Source organism: Pipistrellus hanaki, assembly GCF_964339955.1.
Source record: "Pipistrellus hanaki genome assembly, chromosome: 14".
Taxonomy (NCBI): Eukaryota; Metazoa; Chordata; class Mammalia; order Chiroptera; family Vespertilionidae; genus Pipistrellus; species Pipistrellus hanaki.
In genome coordinates this window covers 49,634,226-49,660,088 of record NC_140516.1, presented here as the reverse complement: position 1 = coordinate 49,660,088, position 25,863 = coordinate 49,634,226, and the positions used below count along the sequence as shown (strand labels likewise).

Below are 25,863 nucleotides of genomic sequence, written 5' to 3'. Positions count from 1 at the left end.
GTGCATACAGGAGGCAGATGATAGATGCTTCTCTCACATGGATGTCTCTCTCTCTCTCTCTCTCTCTCTCTCTCTCTCTCCTTTCGTCTCGCTCTAAAAATCAGTAAAACATATCCTCGGGTAAGGATTAAAAAAAAAGAAACACTGTTAACTCTGCTTTCAAAACATGCCCCAAATCCAACCACGCTCACCACTGCCAGATGCTGCCACGTGGCTGGGCCGCCATCAGCTCTCACCTGGACGGCAGCCGCCTCCAACCAGAGCTCCCAGCTCCCGCCCCAGCCCCTCATGGCCTGTTCCCATCACAGAATCAGAGAGTCCTTTAAAAACCGACGTCAGACCACGCCCCTGCTCTGCTCAGAGCCCTCCAGGGCCCCATGTCACTCAAAGTTCTTTAGCGGCACAGGTCTGGCATGACTGACACCTCTCCCTGCTCCCTCCACTCCTGCTGGGACTGAGAGACTTGATCATCCTGGCAAGAAGGAGCCCTCGCCAACAGGGGCAGGGCCAGAATTCAGGGCCCAGCAAGACCCGGGGGGTGGAGGACGAGAGGGCGGGCAGGGCCTGTTGGTAGGAGGTCTGGTACATCAGGGTCAGAACTCGGACGGTGTCCTGGATGCAATGCTCCCCACGCCTGGACGCGCGGTGCAGTCGGGAAATGTTACCAGTGCCACACGGCCTCCAGTCCATTCCCCAGGCAGCGGAGCCAGGGCTCCTTGGAGACACCACGAGCTCCAGGCGTGGGACAGGAAGCACCGGCTGAGCTGCGCCACCACACGGCAGCAGACGGCCAGGGGGCCGCCCGCGATCACCGTGTCCTCCAAGGGCCCAGCAGCCAACCCGAAGGGCTCCCACTGGCCAACGAGGAGACCATCCACACCGGTGACAGCAGTGCCTGCTGTGCACCAGAACGCACCCCGTGAGCCGGTCACTGCCAGGGAGCCGGTGGGTACTTGAAAGCACAAAACCAGGAAAGGAATAAAGCACTTCCTGTATGAACTTGACCCCTGGGTGACCAGGTAGTCATTGAACGTGTTTCCCAGTTAGCAAATGAAGGGATGACAGACTCAGGATGTTGCCATGGTGTCGCCCTTCATTTATCCACAGATTTGGGTACTGAATATCAGCACTTCATTTTTTTGTTGTCAATCCTCACCGGAGGGTATTTTCCATTGATTTTTAGAGAGAGTGGAAGAGAGCGGGAAAGACAGAGAGAAAGAAACATTTTGATGTGAGGCAGACACATGGATGCACATGCCGGGATCAGGGCCAGGGATGGAGTCTGCAACCAAGATAGGTGCCCTTGACTGGGATCGAACCTGGGATCCTCTGGTCCACAGGCCGACGACGCTCTATCCACTGAGCCGAACCGGCCAGGGCTGGGTGTTATCACAGCTGCTGCAGTGTCAGGAAGGACAACCAGAGAGTATATGGCCCCTGATAGAGCGACTCAAAGCCACTTAGGCAGCCAGTCCCCTCCCTCCAGCTGAAATGGGCCTGATTACTGAGCAATTTACAAGGAAGACAGAGGAGCCTGTGAAATGCCAAGTGGGGGGGAGCGTGCAGCATTCCGACCGCAGAGCTCTCTTCTGGGTGGACGAGGGAGACGCTGTCCACCGCTAACACAGGCATCTGTAAACCAGGGGGAGTCAGACGTGGGAGTACGGGCTAATGTGGGTAATAGGGGATAATAATATTTGAGTTATGGTAACGGTATTGCAGTTATATCTTCGTTAAAGAGCCCTTTTCGTTTGGAGACCCATCTGCAATGTTCACAGATAAAATAATACATGTGAGATCTGCTACAGAACGCCACGGAGGCGCGGAGGTGGGCGGAAAAGACTGGCCTTGAGTTCATCCTTGTTGGAGTGGGTGAATGATGTGTGGGGGCTCGTTATCCCATTCCGTAGGCTCTTACCTTTCTAGCTTGACATTTTCCACAATAAAAAGCCATGAAAATACCAGGCCCCACCCCCCCAGAGAAACACACTGTGGAGTCTGGGCTTCCGTTCGCGCGCTGGTATTTTTTTTTAAGGCTCCCCGGGTGTTTCTACTGCTCAGCCAAGGTGGAGAACGCTGCAGTTGCTTACAGCAGACACGCAGAGAACCTGCACTAAGACCAGGACGGAGGCCATGGAGGGGAGGGCGCCGGTCTGGGAGGATCCAGGAGCCCAGCACAGGGTCCTTGATCGGGTGGGAGAAAGGAGGAGGGAGAAGGAGAGATCAAGGACAATGCAAAGGATTCAGGCTTGGGTGACTGGTTACTGGCCCAGGGAACGAGTCAGGGCTGGTAGTTTGGGGGGCCTGGGGAGAAGGTCTGAGTGTTTAGGATAGCGGTCGGCAAACTCATCCATCAACAGAGCCAATATCAACAGTACAACAATTGAAATTTCTTTGGAGAGCCAAATTTTTTAAACTTAAACTTCTCCTAATGCCACTTCTTCAAAACAGACTTGCCCAGGCTGTGGCATTTTGTGGAAGAGCCACACGCAAGGGGCCAAAGAGCCGCCTATGGCCCACGAGCCGTGGTTTGCCCACCACTTGTTTAGCACATGCTGACGTTGAGGGGCCCAGGTGACTTCCCGTGGAGACCGTCAATGGGCAGTTGGGTTTGTGGTCCAGAGAGCCACAGCGAGACCCAGGAGAAGACACAGAACCGTAGGCCCCACGGGGCCGTCCCCTAAACCAAGACAGAGGTGGGATGGCTGCAGCCAGTCGGGAACCTGGGGGCAGAGGCCAGGCGGAGGAGCTCCTGTGCATCCCTGCCTGCGGTCCCCCACATCTGCTGCGCAGGTGAGCGGCCAGAACAGGGGCAGGCGGCCCCCATGGTGGGAATCACGGCCCGTGTGCCAGCAGCTGTCAGACCAGCTAGAAACCGCCAACACGCGTTCCGTGCACACGCACCTGCTGGATGCAGGCGTGGGCCGGGCTCTGTGCGAGGCAGGGGGGACCCGGAGCCAGGGTCCTGGCCTCAGAGAGCTTGCTTCCTAGCGGGCAGTGGACAGGAAACAAGTCTATGACCACGAACTTTGGACTTTGAGACAATGGGCTTCCAGCATGACCTCGGGGTGTTGGGACAACCACACAGCGTCCCCAGTGCAGTCGTGCGCAGCCCAGGCCCCAGAATGAGGGAGCTGGCAGGGCCTCCTGTTAAAGCAGCAGGAATGGGGCCCAGCGATGAGATGGCCACCCGCGGCCGCCCGGGGTGCAGACCTGGAGAGGACACGCCAGTCTGCACGGAAGTTTCTCCAGCAGCCATTCTAGTCGCCACGCCCTTCCAAGCCACGCGGTCCAGCGTTTCCGTTGGACAAATGCGATCGCTGATCCCCGGGGACCCAGGGCCCTCCTGCCCCCCGGGACCGGGGACTTACCACGGAGTCCAGAAACTGGATGTAGCACTCCAGCCCGGGTCTCGTTTCACAGAACTGCCGGAAGAGCAGCCTCCCGATGGGCTGCTTGTCACACAGGCTGCAGTAGTCTCTGTCTGCGGACAAGAAGAGAAGAAGGCGGTGAGACCAGGGGGAGGGCCAGCCAGGGCCGTCCCAGTCCCACCCACCCGCGCCCGGATGTGATGCCCCGGGTGGAGGGAGCGAGGTGCCTGGCAAACTCTCAGGGGCCCTTCTGTGCCCCCAGGCCCCGCAGACTCAGCCTCGGCTCCCAGCCTGCTCCCTTTTCCGATGCCCTGGCTTCTGTGTGGAGGTGCCAGCCTTTCTGGGGACGATGGCTGCACCCGGCCGGCCATCAGCATGTCACATGCCCGGGTTAACGTGGCCCGATAAGGGTGGCAGGCATGTCCCCCATGCCAGGAGAACCAGAGGAACCACACTGGCAGGCTGAGCAGAGCTGGTCTCTTGGCCTGGGGAAGGGGTGTGAGGGGTAAGGCCGGAGCCTGCTGCCGCGTTCTTGGCCCCGGGAAGGGAGTGGCTGTGAGGACGAGGCTGACTCGCAGAGGAGGCCAGAACTGGGGGGATTACAAGTAGACGTGGGGCCTGGTGGGGCCATGAGTCTCTGGATCAAACCCTGCCTGCAGCCCAACCATATCTGAAACACTTAATAAAGAGCCTTGCTTGGGAAAAAAAAAAGTTAATTACTTGAAATTCAAAGCATCCTAATGAATACAGTAAAAAAAAACCAAAAAACTTTCATTCTTGTCCAACTGGAACAAAGCCAGTCCGGGGATGCTTCGAATTATGAAAAGCCTGCTTTTTCCAGCGGGGGCGCTAGAGGCCCAGAGACAGAAATGGCCGTGGCCAGCCCTCAGCCGCTCAGCGGCCGTGAGAGGCCTCGCCAAGGACGTGCTGTGTGACCTCAGGAAGCTCACGTGTCCTTTCTGGGCCCCAGGCTCCCTCTGGAAAATGAAAGCCCACGTGGGACGTCAGATGGAGGTTGGGGGTGGGGAGGGAGGGGTCCCTTCTTGCCTCTTCCTGCAGTGACTACCAGAGGCTTTCTCAAGGGCCGAGGCCGTGGCCGTGAGCCTTCCCGAGCGCTGTGAATTTGCCTCTGACCCTGCAGCTGTGCAGAGACGGCCCGGAGACTTCATGGGGACCAGGGAAGGGAGCTAGGTCAGACCTGGGTCAGGAGCTGCCTGGACAGGAGGGCGACTGTCCTTGCCTCCGAGGAGGAGCCAGGACGCGGTGTTTCTCTGGAGATGGGGACCACGACGGGAGATACCAATACGGCCATCATGTCCATGCACCAAGAGCGGAGCCACGGGCAGGTCGGGAGTAGGGGGCTGTGAGCCTGGGTTATGGAGCTACACTGCCTGGGTTCAAATCCCAGCCTCACCACTTCCTGCCCGTGTGACAACTCACTGGACACAGTTATCCCTAGGTTTCCTCATCCGAAAGCTGGAAACAGCAATGGGACCCAGCTCCTGGGACTATCACGAGGCCTGAATGAGACAACGCGTAGAAAGGACTCAGACCAGAGCCTGGCACATAGCAAATGCTTAACAAACCACCTGTTGTCATCATGGGTGTGGACTTTCAGTCTTCGCCATCTCCCTTCCTCTAGGGCAGTGATCGGCAAACTGCGGCTCTTGAGCCACATGTGTCTCCAGAGCCGCGGTTTGCTGCTCTGTTGACTGAGTTTGCCTTAGGGAAAAACACTTAAAAAAAACATTGTGATAATGTACTAATGTCTTTAACCTGAAGTCAAAACTTCCAGGTAAGGGTAATGCCTTACACAACCGTTGGCAAACTCATTAGTCAACAGAGCCGCAGTTTGCCGACCACTGCTCTAGGGACTCTTCTCTCCCGGTCTGTAAGAACCCAGCCAGCCCTAACCAATCAGGGCCCCGTTCCCATGGCCACAACGATAGGTTCCTTGACCTGAGTGGGCCTTGGAGTCTTCCAGGGTTTTTGTTAGAACTTTGCTAGGTACTTGCTCTTCTCTGGGTGACAAGGCTGAGGGACTGGTCACCCCTGAGCTGCCACAACTGTCCCTCCAGCAGGCAGTGAGCCCAGGAGAACGAAGCCAGCACGGGGGGGAGAGCCGAGGGAAGTGGGAACCTGGTGCCCAAACAGCACAGGGGCCCGAGCCAGCCAGCCTGCCCGGCCAGCGGCGCCCGCAGGGTCCTCACCGCAGAGTGGGTGCTGAGGCCAGCTGGTGTTGGGTTTGACTCTTGCGACTGAAGGAGCAAGTGACTAGGTCTCCAGGCCGGAGTCTCACAGCCCACCTCTCTCCCGGGAAACTGCCTGAGGGCGGGGACTGGTTTTGCAGGAGCTCAAGGCTCTAGCTATTCTGCTGGACAAGAAGACACTCCCACAGTTCCCATTCTCACGAGTGGGCACTCTGATCAGTGGGGCCCCCTCCTTGAGTGGTTTGGGGGCTGAAACTAGCCTTGAGCTATCACCTTAATCCAGTCCACCTCTCCATGCACAGACGGCTCACAAACACTTAACCCACAGCCCTGCGGTTTTGTAGGATGGGATGTGGTCCAGGCCTCAGGGATCTTGGATTCTGTTGGAAAGGAGTGGTGTGTGTGTGTGTGTGTGTGTGTGTGTGCGCGAGCTGACAAGATCCCGGGTGACAGTAATAAAATGTCAGGTCAGATGAGTGTCCTCCTCAGCCACAGTGGGAGTCTGGAAGGAGGCCTGTGAGCACACTGCCCTGCGGACACGGCCTGCCAGCTCCCTGCCGCCCACACGCCCACGCCCACAGGTGAGGAGAGCAAACGCCCCCTGCCCTTCCCATCAGCGGAGCTTCCCCGGCCCGGACACAGGAGCGGGAAGCACCTGCTGTCACACTCCCGCTTCACTCCATCGCGGCACCGCGCGCCGCGCTGCTGATGTGGCTGAAGCAGCCCCGCCCCCGCTCCTCCGAAAGCAATTATGAGGCTTCATGTACTGTGTTGTGATTGCCTGAGGGCTCATCTGACAGCATTTTTCCCTCTCCATATGGCGCTCGCTGTCAGTATGGAAACAAGGCTGTCATAAACTCACAGCGTAGTAAACACCCAACATGAGCTGTCAGCACCTCCGTTCGCTCCCCGCCGCTCCCAGCGACACTCAGCGTCCCAGGCAAGCAGGCCGCCCCCCGGAAGCCCAGGGAGAAATAAAAGGAGGAGCAATCTTCTATGCGGGCTCTTTTCTCGGCATAAGTGGGGATAATGGGCCGGTCTGAGCAGGCACCAGCAGAAGCGACCAAACCAAAGTGCGACGCTTGTGCATCTTTCAGAAAAGGGAGAACGAAGCCAGGGAAGGTGGGGAGGAGTCGGGAGTTGATGGAGGGGCGGGAGGAGGTGCAAATCCAAGCGCCTGGGATGATGGGGGGTGGGGGTGGGCACTGGTGAGCAGGAGCGTCCAAGACACTGGGGCAGAGCCTTTCTGTCTGAATCTCTCAGGCTGGGGCCACGCTGGATGCTGTGCACACAGACACCACCCACTGCACTACACACACACACACACACACACACACACCTGCTCTTCTAGAACCCGGAAGGCAGGCTGGGCTCAGACAGGCCAGGGCTGAACCCTCAGGGCAAGGAGGCCAGAATGGAGTCACTGAACCACTGCGGCACCCACGATGTCAGGGTGCCAACGATTCCAGCAGAGTCCACGGCAAGGTGGATTCACAGAGGAGCTGGCTGTCGCAGGAGCCTGCCTCAGGGGGTTCAAGCTGCCTTTGGCACGGAGGGCGCGGTGCCTGTGGCTGGGAGCCTGCTCAGAGAAGAGCTGGACTGAAGGAAACCACAGGTGCTGTTTGTTTCTTCAAGGGCTGGACACCTCTCTGGCAGCCGAGGGCTGCCCCAGAAAGCAGGACGGCCACATCGGCTGTGACACACCTTCTCAGGGGAGGAGCCAGAGACTCCTGATTGGTTAGGGCTGGCTGTGCCGGCAGGGGAGAGGCTGAGTGCTGGGGAAGGAGAAAAAGGTCAAAGCCAAAGAAACGGGGCCAGAGGTGGGGATTCGGGGCAAGGAGAAGCCACGGTGGGGAGGTAGATGCTCAGGTGGGAAGCCAGGAGACGTTGGGGCAGGAATCCCAGGCCAGGCCTCAGATCACTGCAGGGAGCCTTCGAGAACGGCTGAAGTGGGTGAAGGAAATTTCACAGAAATTTAAATTGTCACATATAGCCACCAACCCCACTTTGGGGTGTCTGCCCAAACGAAACGAAATGAGGACGTCAGAGAGCTATGTGCAGGCCCATGTTCACGGTGGCACCCTTCACAGTACCGAAATGTGGGAGGAACCGAAATGTCCACCGACCGATGCATGGACTGAAAAACGTTATATACCGTACATACAGCTGCCAACCAACAGAGGGCGCAACAAGACCAGGGGCCCATCCTCCCCACCTCTGGGTCATTTGGGTGCTTTGCTGAGAATCTTCCCATGTCTCCCAGGCTGCTGGCACAATAAGCTGCTGATGGTACCCCCACCCCCCAAAAGACACCTGTAGAAACCTCATCCCCACTGCGATGGTATTGGAGGGCGGGGCCTTTGAGAGGGATTGGCGCCTTTTCCACAGAGACCCTGAGAGCTCCCTCATCCCTCTGCCCTAGGACCGTGGTCGGCAAACTGCAGCTCGCGAGCCACACGTGGGGCTCTTTGGCCCCTTGAGTGTGCTCTTCCACAAAATACCATGGCCTGGGCGAGTCTATTTTGAAGAAGTGGCATTAGAAGAAGTTTAAGTTTAAAAAGTTGGGCTCTCGCCAAGACTGGTTTGGCTCAGTGGATAGAGAGCATTGGCCTGCGGACTGAAAGGTCCCAGGTTCGATTCCGGTCAAGGGCATGTACCTTGGTTTCGGGCACATCCCCAGAAGGGGGTGTGCAAGAGGGCAGCTGGTCGATGTTTCTCTCTCATTGATGTTTCTAACTCTCTATCCCTCTCTCTTCCTCTCTGTGAAAAATCAATAAAATATTTTAAAAAATAAAATAAAATAAAATAAAAAATTGGGCTCTCAAAAGATATTTCAATCGTTGTCCTGTGGATATTTGGCTCTGTTGGCTGATGAGTTTGCCGACCACTGGCCTAGGAGGACACAGCGCGAAGATGATCGCTTATGGACCAGAAAGCAGGCTTTCCCCAGACACAGGCTCTGCCAGCACCTTGATCTTGAGCTTCCCAGCCTCCGGAACGATGAGAAATACATTTCTGTTGTTTATCGTTGGTATTCTGCCACCGCAGGCCAAATGTACTACCTTGCTATCTGGTCTTGGGCAAATCCCTTAATCCTGCCTCCCGCACCACGCGGGCAACCGGGGTGAGCCGTTGCTACCGAGTGCCAGCAATACCAGTCCACGTGCGTGCCCGGCCCAGGCTCAGCACATGGCGGGCCCTACATACACAGCTGCCATTTGAACAGATCGCATCTCCTCCGCAAGCCCCCAGGAGCCGTGGCTTTTACTCCTCTGAGGATGCGGAGGGGGGAGGGCAGTGGCTAGTGAACGGGGCCTTGACTGCATAAGCACCAAGGAAAGAGCGAGCCACCCCACCCACGGCTGAGCCGCTGGAGGCCCCAGGCCCCCGGAGGGCAGGGGCCAGGCCTCGGCGGCCTTCCGCTCCCGCACTCGGAGCCTCCCTCTCAGAGAGAAGCCACACGTGTCCTCGCAGCACATGGCCGGGGTTAAACTCTCACAACCCACGGCCGATTCCTTCAAGACTCCTATCCGCCCCCCCCGTGGGACTTGGAAACAGGAATGATATTGATAGTGGAGACAAATAGATGCTGTCACTGTTTTCATTCCTTTCGAGTGACATGAAATGGGAACATACTTTCTTAATTAAGAGCCTGTGGTATGTGGATGCTTGGAGGGCAACCAGATTTTCCCAACCGAGGGCCAGAACACGGGGACGGCCCCCCTCCGGGGGCCGGGAGCCCTGTGAGCGAGGCCGCCCTGCCTGCCTCCCTGCTCGGAGGGCTGGCCCTGATCCCTCGTGGAGGGGGAGCAAGGAGTCACGGCCGGGAAGGGGGAGGAGGGGGTGGCCCGCGGCTGAAACCTGCTCAGGACTGTTTTCTTTGCTGCCCCAGGCCCTCCTTGAACTTGGGCCAATGAAAATGCACGTCCCATTTCAGAAGTAAGAGCTAGAAACGCAGCTTCCTGAGGAAATGGAACCACTCACGCCCGAGCCCCTGGAAATGAAACCACATGTTTATTGTACCTAGGGGGGTGCGGAGGGAGGAGTGAAGGGGGACACCCCAAAGTGATCCCTGGAGCCATCTCTACCTTCTGGCGATTTGTTTTCGTTTCGTTTGATTTAATTTAATAACATTGTTTTATCGAAATACCAGGAGTTGGGGATTATTATGGTTCTTTCTTGCGGGGGCGGGTGTGTGTGTGTGTGTGTGTGTGTGTGTGTGTGTGGTTCCTGGTAGGTCCTCCGGCAATTTAGGAAAACAGATGTAAGGAGGCTGGATCAGGCAGGAGCCCCTGACGCTGCCACATGCCGGGTCTGAAACAGCCAGCGGAACATGCTCTGGAAGCAGCTCTCTCTGAGACATTCCTGCCAGCGCTGGGAAAACAGCCGGGCGTTTGCTCGGAGGGAGGGCGCGCTGACGTTTGAAAGGCGAGATAGCATCACGGATAACGGCACCGCTCCGCCGCCGCACGCCCGCCCGCCTCCTGGAAGGCGCAGGCGGGAGGAAAAGGGAAACATTTGGTGTTTGGTTAGCAACAGCTGAGTGGGCTCCGATGACTTCAAGGAAGATGTTTCTATGTGGATGAAAAACGGCATATGGCACATTACACAAACACGCCCAGATCAAGCCCGTCCTCCTGTGCCGTGTGTCCCTCTCGTCCTGGCCTCTAGTTTCACCACGTGTCATACGTGTCACGTGTCTCTCTGCGGGACCAAACGTCTTACCAAGCTCGGTGGCACCTGGACAAGCCACAGGTACCATCCACTCGGTGGTAGGGTGTTTGAGGCTGGGCTGCCAAGCGGGGAAGGGATAGAAATGGGGAGGAAAGGGGGCCCTTGTGTGTGGATCTGTGAGGTGAGCTGGGCATGACGCGTGTGTACGCCATCACCGTGGGACCCTTTGGCAATAACCGGGCTCCCCCGTTAGGCAGTGACCTCGCCTTATTCTCAAGGCCAAGCAAAGCAGAGGAGTAGGGAAAGGGACGAAGAGCTGGGTGGGTGGATGGAGGGGAAGGCGGTGCAGGGGGGCCCAGGAGTGGCTCAGTAGACACGAGGCTGTGCAGGGGTGGCGGGAACGAGCCTGGCATGTTGGGAAGGCTGGGGACCAAGCCGGGACCCGGGTTCCAGGCCTGGTCTGTGACCGCTGAGCTCGGGCTGTCCGTGTGCACTGCTCCGTCAGCCTCCCCCCTGTGCTCGCACAGGGCTCTGACAGGAGGACCCAGAGGCGCCGGGCACGGCAGCATGGGGACTCCTGAAAATGCCAACAAGAAGGAAACACACGGACGCAGGACCCGCAGCTGTGGCCTGGGAAGCAAAGGCACTGTGACCGCCAGACACGGCCCCCTCGGGTGCAGCGCCTGGTGCAGGCGGGTGCAGAACTCCCTGTTTGGCCCTGCCTGGCCTGCGGGGGTCCCAGCACCTGGGAAGGCCTCGGTCCATGGCAGTGCTCGCCACCTGGCGGTCCGTGGGCCACTGGTGGTCCGTGAGGTCCCCAAGGTGGGCGACCGCTGACCTAGGCCTCCCTCACTCTGCTCTCAGCCAACCTGGGGCCGCCATCCTCCTGGGGCCACATTCTTCCTGAAGCTTTCTCCTTCCTGGAAAGAAAGGTCCGTGTGGATACAAGCAGCTTTGGTAACTGATGCCCAGGCCACTGCGTCAGACCTCGGAGGGGGGGTCAGCAATGCTTACAGCTCCCGGGTGATTCCAACACTGCATGAAATGTCCAGTTCAGCTTTAAAATATATATATATATATATATATATATATATATATATATATATTTTTTGCCCTAACTAGTTTGGCTCAGTGGATAGAGCGTTGGCCTGAGGACTGAAGGGTCCTAGGTTTGATTCCGGTCAAGGGCATGTACCTTGGTTGCGGGCACATCCCCAGTAGGGAGTGTGCAGGAGGCAGCTGATCAATGATTCTATCTCATCGATGTTTCTAACTCTCTATCCCTCTCCCTTCCTCTCTGTAAAAAAAAAAAAAAAAAAAAAAAATCAATAAAAAATATTTAAAACAAAAAACACATGTTACTATATATATATATATATATATATATATATATATATATATATATAATTTATTTCAGAGAGGAAAGGAGGAGAGAGAGAAACATCAACGATGAAAATCACTGATTGGCTGCCTCCTGCACGCCCCACTCTGAGGATTCAGCCTACAACCCAGTCATGTGCCCTGACCGGGAATCGAACCATGGCCTCTTAGGCTCATAGGTCGACGCTCAATCACCAAGCTACACTGGATAGCCAGCCCAGCTTTTTATCCCCGGCACCTGGGACGGTGCCTGGCCAGAGCAGGAGCGAGGGTGCCTGTGTAAGACGAAGGAATGACCGAGCCAATCAGGGACATGTGGAGACCACATGCTTCCAAATCCAGAAGTAGAAACCTTGGGCCTAAACTTGCTCAACCCCGCCCCCCAATAGTTAACCAGCCAGAAACGAAGGTCTCCTGAAGCAACTACATGACAGACAGTTGCTCCTAGTGGGGCTTCCGTCCGAGGGGAGCAGAGGGCTCTGGGTGCCCAGTGAGGTGAGGGGGGGACAGGCGGTGTGCAGTATCGGGAAGTGGCAGCCATGATGGCCCGGGACCCCCAAAGTGAGGTGGGCCTGAGCAGGGCCCTGCCTGACTCCCCGCTCCAGGAAAGCTCAGCAAGGGCCAGGGCTCTGGACTTCGCCTCCAGCTCCTCCTCTGACCCCTGTATGACCTCAGACCCGCCATTGTGCTCTCTGGACCTTGGTTCCCCTTCTACAAAATGAGGCTGGTACACAGGGAACTTAAGTGCCCCGCCTCCCAGTTTGGTGGCTCCACGGGGAGAAGGCTGGTGGGGGTGGAGACAGGGGCATGGGCATGGTCATGGGCCTCTACCCAGTACCAGGGTCCCTAAGCCCACAGAGCTGCCTGCCTTCCAGCGCCTGCCTGGGCCGGAGTGCCAGCAGAGTGAGCGTGAGCTGGACAGGCAGCCTTCTGGGAGGCCTGGGCGGGGCTGCTCGAAGGTGCCAGGGGTCCCGGCCTCCAGCAGTTTGTGAGGAGCCCAGCTGTTACTCCTCCTCTCTATGCCTGGTCTCTCTCTCTCTCTCTCTCTCTCTCGTGCTCTTGTCATTTACCCTTGGATGACAATGCCTGTCCCCCCTTCCTGCCCTCTGCCCTGGCCTGTGGGGAAGACAGCAGGGAGATTGGGAGGGAGTGTGAGGGGGCAGAGGGAGCTCAGAAGCCATCCAGGGCCCTGGGGACTGGCCTCACCTGGAGCTGAGAGCTAATGAAGCAAAAGCCACAGGGCGGTGCCAGGAAGTGGCTGGGCGAGCGGGGCCAAGGCAAACAGCGGGCTCCGTGCAGAGGCAGCTTGTTGCTTCCTGGGCCGCCGGCCAGGGCTTATCGGGGCTCCCAGCTGTGCCGGCCCAAGGCGCTGGAGGAGGAGGAGGAAATGCTCGGGGAGGCGAAGGCAGCGGACGGACAGTCTCCTGCCAGTGCTGATGGCCCAGGGTCCGAGGAGCTCAGCCACCCGGAGCCTCTCAACATGACCCTCCTCAGAGGCTCAGTCAGCCTGGGTCTGTGCACTTCCAGGGACAGGAAGCACTTCGCCTGCAAAGGGCCCGGCCCTTCCTCTTCATCGGAACTGTGTGAAAAGTCTACTCTCCATCTGAGACCGAACTCGTCTTTCCCTCAGACCTGCCCCCCGGTCCTCATTTCTGGGGTACAGAGGACAAATGCTAGGTGGCAGTTATTCTCTGCTCCTGGAGTTTTCGCTCACACCAAATCATGATGATGATGATGATAAAAGCCCAACTTCCCCGCTACCTCATCACAGTTCCTGTAAGACTGGCCAAACCCAGTCTGGGCTTCCCCAAGGAACAGAGCCCGGAGCGCCCCGGCCACTGGAACCCGACTGAGAAACCACGTCCACGCCTCCCTTCAAGCCACCTTGCCTTAGCTCGGACCCAGACCCAAGAGGGGATCGATTTGGGACGAGAGGGGTGCACTGGTCGGCACCCAGAGGTCACCGAAGCTCACATTGCAAAGGAGGAAGGGGAGAGGCATGTTGCTTCAGTAGAAACCTACGTAGAGACAGCTGGGGTCTCCGGCCAGACTCCCCTTAGCGCAGTCACGCTCCGGTGCTGGGATCTCAGACACGGGCCGGCATGGAGCGGGGCAGAGCTAGTTTTCAGAAAGAGCCCTCCTTCGGGTCCGACGGTGCACTGCCACCTGGCGTGTGAAACCGGAAAGTGACAGCAGCTAATGGGGTGCTTGCTGTCCAGCAGGCACCGTGTGGGGCACTTCTCACGCTTCGTTTCCTGCAATCCTCCCAACAGCCCTACGGAACAGGAGCCAATACCAGCCCACATTTTAAAAAATATATTTTATTGATTGTTTACAGAGAGGAAGAGAGAGAGAGATAGAGAGTTAGAAACATCAATGAGAGAGAATCATTGATCAGCTGCCTCTTGCACACCCCCTACTGGGGATGTGCCCGCAACCAAGATACGTGCCCTTGACTGGAATTGAACCCGGGACCCTTCAGTCCACATGCTGACACTCTATCCACTGAGCCAAACCGGTTTTGGCCAGCCTACATTTTTAGATGCCAAAGAATGAGGAACTGGCGAAGGCATTTAGTAGCACGAGGCCCCAGAGCAAGAGGCAGATGTGAGATTTGAACTCCTCTCTTCCTGTTTTGCTAAACAACTTTTCTGCATCTTTTAGCTTTTAGGGATCTGCCTCAGCAGCAGGCAAGGACCTAGGACCCAACCTCAACATCCTGGCAATCTCCAGCGGCCCAGAGGGCAGGGAACCCTGGAAACCTGGACATACCCATGACCTACTGGTCACTCTAAGGCCCCGGGCCCAGGGCTGCTCTGCACACTGAGTCCGGAAGCTCCTGTCTCCAGAGACGAAGGCCTGGGGAAGCCAGGCCGCTCAGGGCTCGCTGTCAGCTGGCCCGTGCGCTCCAGGGCTGGGCCGGCGCGGAATTCTTTGGAGCGCTCTTCCGTCCTTGCCCCCTCCCCAGCTCTGAGCGCCACGGCTGGGAGGCCCGCATCTACATGGACACAGAACCTACATGCCATCGCGTTCCTTCGGCTGCTGTCCTCAGAGTGAGCCTTGTCCCCACACCTGAACCACAAATTCTCTCTCAGCCGCCTCCCCGGAGCAGCCGGGCAGAGCCTGGCTGGGACGGTGTGTGCACGTATGAGCTCATCCAAAACGAAGCCACGGACTCCAGCAGGAGCAGCCGTGAGAAAAGTCACTCGCCAGGCTCCTGTTTACCCTTCTTTCGTCAAAACAAACCCTTTGCTCCTTGGAGGGAGTGATCTTAAAAGTCCCCCGTGTCCACACGTCAATGCCTGGCTCTTTAATAGGGTGTTGGAATTGCGTCTCGCAGCACATTCCTGCGCTCAGACCTACAGCGAGACAGGCCTGCAAGCCAGCAGGACGGGCGTCCAAACAGGGCGGGACCCAACTTGGAGCAGGCAGGGCCCAGGCTGCCTTGTTCCCTGCACCCCCCCGCCCCTGGCCCCACACCCAGCACAGGGCCTGGCACGGAGCCGGCAGGCAGGAACAGTTAACAAGTGAATGAATGAACAGGTTGACGACCTAACGCATCCATGTGCGAGCCAGCGGCTGCATTCTAACATGCCTGTTTCCCCATCGCTCTGTGCCGTGTCAGGGTCACGCACGGATCCGCCACGCGGGAAAAGAGCCCTGCCTGGCGCCCACCTCTTCCTCCTGCGCCGTGCGGTCGTGTCAAAGCAGGGCAGGTCGTGTTGGGGGGAGCACAGTCACAGACGTTGCGGAAAACCCGCAGGAAAGCCAGTCTGACCCTCTCATCTCTCAGATGGGGAAACGGAGGCCCAGGTAGGGGAGGAGCCTTGTCCTGTCCACCCCCTACGGTGGGATCTCATCCAAAGCTCTGGATCAGCGTGAACAGGGAGAAGTCCTTTGTTACAATTCAAAGGCCCTCACCCGAGGGTCCCACCCAGGTCTGGCGCGGAGATGCCCGATCAAGTTGTTCAAATCTCACCCCCCATGCCCCCACACCCAACCCCGGGAACTGACATTTTGTTTTTTTAATATATTTTATTGATTTTTTACAGAGAGGAAGAGAGAGGATAGAGAGTTAGAAACATCGATGAGAGAGAATCATCGACCAGCTGCCTCCTGCACACACCCCCACACACACACTAGGGATGTGCCCGCAACCAAGGTACATGCCCTTGACCGGAATCGAACCCGGGACCTTTCAGGCCGCAGGCCGACGCTCTATCCACTGAGCCAAACCGGTTTCGGCTGGGAACTGACATTTTTAAACTCTGTGAAGCGCAGCTCTCCTGCGGTCGGTGCCACGCAGGTGTCTCACATAAATCTTCAGGGGCCCGGCTCTGCGTGGAGCCAAGGAGAGGCTTTTGCTCATCAGGAGGGGGAAGCAAGGGCCTCGTGCCCTTTTCCTTTTTTAATCGAAATAAAACAGCAGTTGATCTGCCAGCAGGCAGCACCACTTCTTGCCAAATACCACGTGTTTGAAACCGAAGGCCTCTCAGCTATACAAACACGGAACAGAAGCCTGCGGGACCCCGAGCGCACGCTCCCCTCGCGTCCCGGTTCCTCTGTGAAGTGCCACATAGCTCACCGCCGTCTAGACCTGGGAAGCGAGGCTCAGCGGGGCACGGCTCTCCGCTGGCGCTCCTCCTCCCCCTCCCCCGGCCTGGCTGGGAACAGACGTTTTGGCAGATATTTAACTGATGCTCCACCTAAGAGGCCGCCTCCTCCGTTACTTAGCACAGGAGAGAAGGCTGGGGAGAAAAGACCAAGAGGAAAGACTGAGCCGATCAAAGAATACCATTGCGGTGAAACCCCGAGTTCCAACTGGTCTCCAGTGGAACCCACACGGCTGTTTGTTTTAAATCATTCCTTGCCAAGAACAATGTTCAGATGATTGAAAAATTCCACACCGAAACCCCCGACGCCGGAGTGTTTTTCCTCCTGAGCACCTGCGTGCAGAGAGCCTCGCTGAGAAAATGCAGCTGACCACAGGGCAGCTGAGCCCTCCGCTCCCGGGCTCAGCACGGTCTGCCCGGGGCCCGGGCTCGGAGAGGTCAGGCTGAGACTGCCTCTTGTTCTGGATGAGTCAGGGCCAGGGAGAGCCAGCAGCTGGAGCTCGGCGGGAGAGAGGCGGAGGCCCCTCCCTGCACGGGGTCTGCAGGGGCCTGCAGCTGACACACAGCACCTACACGTGTGTGCAGGAGGACAGGAATCAGGAATGTACACACACGGCCAAGTGCCCGCCACTGGGAGAGAGTCCAGCTCTTCCCAAAGGGGGCTCAGAATCACGTTTCATCCTGGAAGCTCAGCCTGCAGACATCGTTCAGACACGTTGGGGTTCAGCTGGGGGAGCCGGCAGGACGCCCTGAACCTCTCGTACAGACAGAAGTAGCTGTGGACTCCACCCTCAAGGGAATCCTGACCCAGCTGCCAGCTGGCAGTGGTCACCGCACTTCCCAGCCCCCTTCTCCTCACATTCCTCACATCCAGGTTTGCTCAGCTCATGCAGCTGAGGTTGGATCTGATAGGCCAGGTTCCTCTCTCCCACCCCATCCCCCTTGGTGCCCTGCTGGGAGCTAGCCCAGAAGGTCAAGGGATCATCAGAAACGCCTACCACCTCACGCACCTCTGGGTTTTTCCCCTAGAATTCCTCCTGGATGAGAGGCGGTGGCGAGGTGAGGTGCATGGGCCACCTGGACTCACATCCCAATCACCCAATGTCTGTGCATCGTGTTTCCTGTTGTAACAGGACTCCTACTTATAGCTGGGCACATGGCCACCCAAAGGAAAAACTACATTTCCCAATCGCCTCTGGGGCTACGTGTTGGTGATAATGACCAAGGCGGCTTTTGGCCGATGGAATGTAAGCAGAAACAGTGAGTCCAATCTAGTTCTGCTTATGCCCTTAAAGGAAATGCTTCATTCTTTCACCACCCCCTTTCCATGGACCAGATTGCAGACACGGCGGGGCACCATCTTGGATCGTGTAGAAGACAGAAGAGAAGGAGCAGCCACACAGAACGCCCACCGCAGCCCTTGACCCCTTCCCAAGCATTGCTCCACTGGAGAGAAATAAGCTACCTTATTTAAACCCACGTTCGTCTGGGTCTCTGTTACCGTAACTGAACCTATTCTCTGCCTGGAACCATCACCTCCTAGCTGTAGGATCTTTTTCTGAGATTCACTTTCTTTGTCCTAAAATGGAGATAGCCATACTATGACTGACCTCATCGGTATGATTCCATCAAAGTGCTTAGCACAGCCTGGCACATGGTACACCCTCAGTGGACACTAGCTATCCACTACTATTCAAAGGAGCAGCCACGGGGTATTCTTGCCCAAACCCCCTACACCCGTGGTCGGCAAACTCATTAGTCCACAGAGCCAAATATCAACAGTACGATGATTGAAATTTCTTTTGAGAGTCAAATTTTTAAACTTAAACTATATAGGTAGGTAAGTGTGGTAGTAATTGTTATTAACTCAATTAGGGTACTCCTAAGCTGGCCTTTGCTAAAAACTCAAGGGGCCAAAGAGCTACATATGGCTCCCGAGCCCTAGTTTGCTGACCACTGCCCTACACCCACCTCCTTCACCACCCAACCCGGAGAGAGTGTGAGCGCACACTGCCAATAAGGGGTTAACTGGAACCAGGCTGATCCACCTGAGCCTCATCTCCTTAGCCAGGCGGAGTTTCAGGAGTGGGAGGCCCAGATGCTGCTCCAAACACGGGGTGCCTACCCTCCCTTCACCCACAGGCTCTGCTAAGGCTCCCAGGGTCCCCTGCGCTTGAGCAGACCGAGGGCTGTTGCCTGGGGGAGCTAAGTCCCCGAGTCTCAGAAAGCCTGGGTTTACTTTAAGGACGCTGGCCTGAAAGGCGGAGCACAGCTTCGTCTTCCTCCCGCGATCTCCCGGGTAACCCGCTTTTAAAGGGCATTGCAGCAAGAGTTATAGTTTGGATGTTGGAAGGGAGTGAAGTCAACACAAGTGTTTTTGCTGTATATTATGTAAAACAAACACTCTGCTTCCAGGAACTCCAGGCAGCGCCCTGGGAACCGCATCTGTTTTCCCAAGCCGGGGAAGTTGTGCAAACCTGCCCTCGTGGGGGCCACGCGGGAGCCACTCGGACCCACGTGTCTCTGGGGTCCCCAAAGGGCATGGGCAGGGGGGCAACCCTGAGCTGGCCACACGAGTACCTGTGGTGACCCCGCCTTCCCTCAGAGGGCTGGGCAGGTGGGTGCCGGGTACCCCTCCAGGGGGAGGCCTCCAGGCAGTTTCTAACCCCTTTATTTAAGCAGCTAAACACAGATTGTACACAGGGCCACTGGGGGCTTCCTAAGAACTGGCGTTTCTTTTTTTAAAAAAATACTGACTTTCTACTTGCAGGGCCGTGCCTCTGATGGCACAGAGCACAGAGTGGGGGTAGCCCGCAACGGTGCCCATACTGCCTACGGGCAAGGGCTGCCTCTCAGTTCTGAACCCCCTCGGAGCCTCCACCAGTGCGGGGCACCTATAACCTCTCCTCCAGGCCCTCACAGGCGGCCTTCCAGTCTGCCTGCGGATGGTCTGAGTAATTCCCTCCCCGCCTCCTGGGTCTGTGACTCACGCCTGTGTCCCCAGTGCCCAGAGCAAAGCCTGGCACGTGGCGGGTTCTCAGAAATGGGAGAATGAATGAATGAATGAATGAATGAACGAATGAATGAATGAATGAACGAACGAATGAATGAATGTTGGGCTTGCTGAATCGCGGCGTGATTTTAATCATGAGGAAGGTGAAGGCTCCATGTAGGCAGCTGGAGAGCAGCGGAGGCCACATCCTGGGGAATGAGTGTGGGCATCTGTTCATGTGCGCCCGCAGGTGCCAGGAACACTCACACCATAGTGACCACACATGTCTTCGGCACCTACGGGCAGCCACACGCTTTCAGACCCCATGCTCACACTTACTGCCACCCTGCGGGCTGGCACGGCGGGGCCGAGGGCCTGGCCAGCGCTCACTCCGTGTCGGGAGAGGAGCTTGGGTCTGAGTCCAGGCCTCCTTGGCTCTGAAGCCCCCGCTGCTCCCAGCATGCTCCGGGGAGGCAGGAACCGGCCTGGCCGGACCTTCCCAGGCAGCCTCTCTGCGTCCCAGAGAGGAGACGTCTCCTGCCCTTGGGAATCGGAGGGCGGAGGGCACACTGCTCCTCCCACGCCGGGAAGCCATCCTTTCCCACCGGAGGGGCCGCGGGGCCGCGGGCTCAGGAACACTCAGGGGCCTCCCTCAGGCCAAAGGGAGACGCGGGGCCTGGGAACAGCGCGGCCGGATCGGAGGGCCCTGGGCCAGGGGCAGAGGAGGAAGGCCAGGGGCAGAGGAGGAAGGCCAGGGATGGGAGGCGGAAAGGTAGACACTCCGTCTGGCTAAGCAGGGGCAGCAAGAGCGTCCAGGACTTGACCGTGCGGCTCCCTGGGCCGTTTCCCTCTCAGATGAGCTGAGGCTTACACTCTGCAAAGCAGCTTACTGAACACCCTGGGAGGCCCCCGGGGGCCCGGTGTGCTAGCCGAGGAGCAGACGTGAGAGGCCAATGGCAGGCTCTGCACCCAAAAATGACGCGTTCATAGGCCGCTTTGGGGCAGCACCTGGCTCTGAGGCTTCCATGGAGGGAATGTGAGAAACAGGAAGTTCTACCAAAAGAGCTGAGTCCCTCAGGCTCCCCCAGCCTCCCCAGGCTCTCCAGCCTCCCCTGGCCTCCCCCAATCTCCTCCAGCACCCTCTCCCCCTCCGCCGCCTCCCCCAGCCTCCCCAGCCTTCTGCATTGTCCCTCCTGGCTGGGCACCTACTTACAGCCCCACCTGGAGCTGGTATCTGCCCGGACCCCGCGGAGGACTCGGTGTACGAACGCCGTCCTCTGCCTTGGGAACACCGCCCGCATTCCAGAAACGCAGACAAGGCAGGACTGTGCATTTTAAACCTGGCAGTGAGAGTTCCCTCCCCGGCCACAGCGAGCAAGGGAGTCTGAGAAGGGCAGACAGACGCTGGGGGCGGGGCGGGAGAGTTTACAGCAAGGGCTCTGCACACGGTCCTGTCCGAGCTCAGTGCTCCTTTGCCGAAGGATCAGGCTCCCCACGGAGCCGGGGCTGGCTGCCATGCGCAGAGGCCTGGGTTCTCGGAGCCACGCCTGCCCTCCTTTGCCCACCTGGAATTCCATTCTCTTCCGCATCGAAGACCTGAAATGCTACCTGACTGGCTGCGTCGAGCTACAGCTGCCGTGTGGGCCAAGCACGGGACCAGAGAGTCCCCTTTTGCCACATCAATGGAGAGGAAGTGGCTCCTGGAGAGCAGCCACAGCTCACCTGCACCAGCGGGGGGACCTCGTGTGAGGTTGCCCTGAAATGGGCCGGAGTCCCAAATGGGCCAACTTCCCAAGCTCAGCAAGTCTATATATGCACAGACACACCCAGAGTCACACACACCTCCTCCAGGAAGCCTTCCCGAATGGCCCATCCCTATCCCTGGGTTCCTGCACAATTGTGACTCCTTGGATGTCACAATCTCCTGGTGTGATCTGGGCCCCAAAACAGTGGCAGGGGCTCAGGGGCATTACAGATTGAATTGTGCCCACCATCCCCACCTCCCCAAATTCACATGTCAAAGATCTAAGCCTCAGTGAGATTTGGAGATGGAGCCCTTGGGGAGGTGTGTAAGGTTATATTCGGTCCTAAGGATGAAGTCCTAATTCAACAGGACTGATGTCCTTATAAAGGGAAGAGACATCAAAGACTGCTCTCTCTCTCTCTCTCTCTCTCTCTCTCTCTCTCTCTCTCTCTCTCTCTCTCTCTCTCTCCTCTCGCACCCAGAGGAAAGACCACGTGAAGACACAGAAAGAAGGCAGCTGTCTGTAAGTCAGGAAGAGAGGCCTCACCACAAACTAACTCTATTATCAGCACCTGAGCTCAGGCGCACCGCCTCCAGACGGTGAGAAACAAGTGTTGTGGAAGCCACTCAGCCTGCGGGGTTTTGTGGTGGCAGCCCGGGCTGACGAACACAGGGCGTATGATCAAAAGAGGGAGGTTTGAGGCTCAGCCCTGCCGTTTACAAGCTCCGTGATCTCTAACAACCATTTGGCCTCAGTTTCCTGATCTGTAAAATAGAGCTATGCCTCTCTCTGCCCTGCCTGCTTCCCCGAGGGGCCTATGGAGGCCCAGGAGAAGGCAGTCAGGTGGCAGGGTAAGAGGGTCTGGCCTGGGTCAAGAGGTGGACACAAGGTCAGTCCTGGCCCACCACTCACCACCTGGGAGACCCCAGACAAACCACATGATCAGAGCGTCTTCTGTAGGGGGAGCATTTGCTACGAGTGAGGCACACTCAGTCTGTTTTCTCAGGTGAGCAACGGGGATAAGGATCCTGCAGCTCTGGGGAACGGCAGCCCGATGCTAACATGGGCACAGCATTCGGGCCCGGGCTAGCCATGTCCTCGGGGCAGCCACTCAGGAACGCTGCCTCCCAGCCCTCACTACCCCTGGCCCCGCGGCACTCACTGGTGCCCTGGGACCTGGTGAGCTGGCCCTTTGCTGCCTCTCAGGGCACAATGGGGAAATCAGCTGGGGTCTTGGAAAGAAACGGCCAAGCCATGCCAAGCCATCCTTGGCATGATCCAAGGCTCACATACTTTCCACACACCGGGGCCTCTCCCCTTGGCGTGTGATTGGCACGGCCATCCCAAGAGGACCAGGATCCGTTCGGCAGATGCCGCCCGGCCCCGTTGGGAAGGCTGCCGCAACACCTTGTCCAAAACCCAGTCTCCATGGGGCCAAGGCGTCTGAGTCAAGGAGCAGGCACCCCACCCACCCAACACCCTGCTAGTGGCCATGCAGAAGCCCTGATACACAAAGGGGGTGCGTGGGTCACCATGTGGCCACGAGGGCAGGTGGGGGGTGAGAGGTGGGAAGGCGATGGGGGACCCTTGCTTGCGTGGAAAGAAACACAAGCAGAGCTGTCTAATGGCGGGGTGCTGAGTTTGAGCTTCAGTCACAATTTCCCTGGCGCCTGGACACAGGTCTTTGGAGGGCAGCCAAACCAACAAGAATTTGGACTCTAATGCTCCCCACCCCCCACCCCCGGAGCAGAAATTCAGTCTAGGTATGCACCAGAGAGGACATTCCCCACCGATCCCCGTTAATGACCGTGACCTTTTCAAACATCTCCCAGACCGCAAGCATCAATGGCACCCCAGCACGCTCCCCCGTGGTGCCTTAGCCTCTCTCTCCCAGGAGACAGATCTGCAGGCAAGACACAGGGTCCTCTTAAGGCACCTCCTTGTGGCGCCGAGACTGTCTTGGGCACAAAGGAATTTGACCAGAGTAAGCAGAGGGCCACAGCCCATCCCGTCTCCCATTTAGTTGCTTTATCTTTGGAACAAAAACAAGCTTCACCTGCATTTATGGTCAAATTGGTCAAATCGCCATTCCTTGCTCAGCCCTGCTCTGTCACATGAAAGGAGAAAAACAACAACATGTACAGAACACTTTTATTGCCTCGGACAGGGCAAAGCACTTGGCAGCACGCTCTCTGCCTGGGCTCCTGGCTCTGCTTGGCCCCGGCTGCTTTCACACCTCACTGGCTGCTAAGAATCTTTCCTCCCCTCGCCTGGCGTCACCCACAAGCTGTTGTTCAGTGCGGGTGGCAGCTCCCCGGCCCAGGCTGGGTCTGCTCTGACAATGCCGTAGCGGTAGCGTGCGATAGCCAAGCACTGGTGGGTTGAAAAGGGAGAGCTGGAGACTACATTTCAGTAAAGCAAAGTCTTTATCCTTTTGTCAATGTGAGAAGGGTTCCCACACAGGAAGGCAAATCCACCCCTAGACTGTGTCGAAAACTCGTGAGCAAAGGGACCAGTGGTGGCTGAGCTGAGTCTACTGCAGTGGCTCTCCACCTTCCTGATGCCGCGGCCCTTCAATACAGCTCCTCATATTGTGGTGACCCCCAAGCATAAAATTATTTTCGTTGCTGCTTCATAACTGTCATTTTGCTATTGTTATGAATAGTCATGTAAATATCTGTGTTTTCCGATCAAGGTTCTCAGACCTACAGACTGTATTAGCACCTTACTTCATAAGTTCTCTAAATTTAAACAATTCTAGCACGAGTTATTTTAGAATGAAGAGAATGAAGGATAATTATAGACCAATATAACAATTGTTCTCAAGGCTCAGAAAATGCCTTTTCATAAGGATTGTCTTTTAACTCACTGTTTCTCTTATTCTCCCCCCTCCCTCTACTTCAGCAGTTCTCAAACTTTATGGACTCAGAACTTCGTTGCACCTCTAAAAACCAAGGGCCCCAAACAGCTTTTGTTTGTGTGGGTTATATCTATTAATATTTTCCATATTAGGACATAAAATTGAGAAAACTTTAAACACAAGAATAGACAAGCATACATTCCATTAACCATCAGAGCGATGGTGTTATCAGGCCTCAAGGAGCCTCGAGAAAACTATTGTACACCCACGAGAGAATAAGAGTGAAAAGGAAAAATAATATGATTAGGGATGGTTCTGCATTATTATGAAAATAGTTCTGGCCTCAACGAAAGGGCTTCAGGATCCACTAAAAGTCCTCATCTGCATTTGGAAATTGCCACTCTACTAGTTTCCAAGTTATCACTGTCTGTCATTCACAAATCCAAAATCCATCAACATGTTTACTTCCCTCCCGAGAGAGACAGCCGGAGCTCCCAGTGCGTTCGTTCTGATTATGCTCTCCCAGCTCACATGTTCTAATCTACAGTCCAGTACTTTAGCTCTGCCTTGTTTTTATTTAATCCCTCAATGGAGACATCATTTTATACAGCCAGCATTTGCTTAAATATAGCCAAATATTTACCAAAGTGGTTGCACAGCTTCCCACCTTGTACCTCACACCTTCTGTCTAGTGTTTTCTTTTGCCTCCAAACATCTAGCGTGAAGTAAATGTGCAGCAAATTATCCAAGCTTTGTTCTTCTTTCTCTACCTCCTGTCTCTAATGCCGCTCTTATTCTCGAAAGGAACTTCCACTGGGTACAGAACTATAGGCTAACCATGACTTTCTCTCAGCACTTGGAAGATATTTTACCATTTTATGGCCTTCGTAATTGTTGTTGAGAAGCCACGCACAGACTCCTCACTGATCCCAGAAGGAAAATCTTGTTCTTCTCTCTGGCTGCTTTTAAAATCATCTCTTTGTCCTACGTGCACAGCAGATTTATTTTTATTTTATTTATCATCCTTGGGATTCAGTGAACTTTCTATCTGAGGTTTCATATCTGTCAAAAGAATCTGCAAAATTCTCAGTCATTATTTCTTAAAACATGACCTCTTTCCCATTTTCTGTATGATCTCCTTCTGACAACCCAACAGGACAGGTATTGGACCTTCCGCCCTGCCCTATATGCCGCTTACCCTGTCTTTTATTATTCCCATCTCAGTATGGGTCTGGGTTGCGTTCTAGTTCGTTTATTTAAACGTAGCTTTCACCTACCTAATTTTGCATCCACTAAGTCTAATCTGCTCCTTCATGTAGCCATTGAATTCTTACTTTCATTTATTAAATTTCCATTTCCCAAAGTCCTCTTTTCACATCTGCCTTGCCATTTTTTATAGCCTCTTCTTCCTCGCTCATAGTTCCCAGTCTCTCTTACACTTGCTACGAAGTGCACATACATCCCACAGGCTCCTGATACGAAGTCACTGACACCCCTTCCGCGGAGAGGTGGGTCTGTGCTCCCCGCCTTTGAGTCTGGGCGTGGCCTCGTCACTACTCCAACCAACAGGGCTTGGGCAAGGAGACGCTTTGTGACGTCCAGGCTGGGTCACAAAAAAGCTGGTAGCTTCTGCTTAGTTCTCCATCTCTGGGATGCTCACCCTCGGAACCAGCCACCAACTGTGAGAAAGCCCAGGACACAGGTGAAGCCACAGGGAGAGGAGCCGAGGCCCCACCAACAGCCAGAACCCCCAGACCTATGAGCGCATCCCCGCTCCCAGATTTCAGGTCTTGCCCCAGGCTCTTCGAAGGGGTTGGGAGCGGGGTGTGTGTGTTAAAACACAGAAATAAGCCACCCCTGCTGTACCCTCCTTGAATTCCAGACGCAGAGTCTGGGAGCATAATAACTAGCTGTTTCATGTCCCTGCGTCACTCAGCCGTGGAACATTGGCCAGTGTCTCTCCAGTGCCTACTTCAGGCCTGCTGCGCGGTGGGTGCTTAAATATTTATCGGATTTAC

The 25,863-nt window shown here is 56.3% G+C and overlaps 1 protein-coding gene across 2 annotated transcripts in view; it reads right to left on the bottom strand.

Moving 5' to 3' along the window:
* The window catches only part of GRK5 (G protein-coupled receptor kinase 5), a 158,252-nt gene that overhangs the window by 38,553 nt on the left and 93,836 nt on the right, over positions 1 to 25,863 (bottom strand). For both annotated transcript variants that reach the window (XM_084904472.1, XM_084904473.1), the window contains one exon: positions 3,372 to 3,484. In XM_084904472.1, the coding sequence (XP_084760598.1) occupies positions 3,372 to 3,484 (113 nt within the window). The remainder of the gene's footprint in view (positions 1 to 3,371; positions 3,485 to 25,863) is intronic.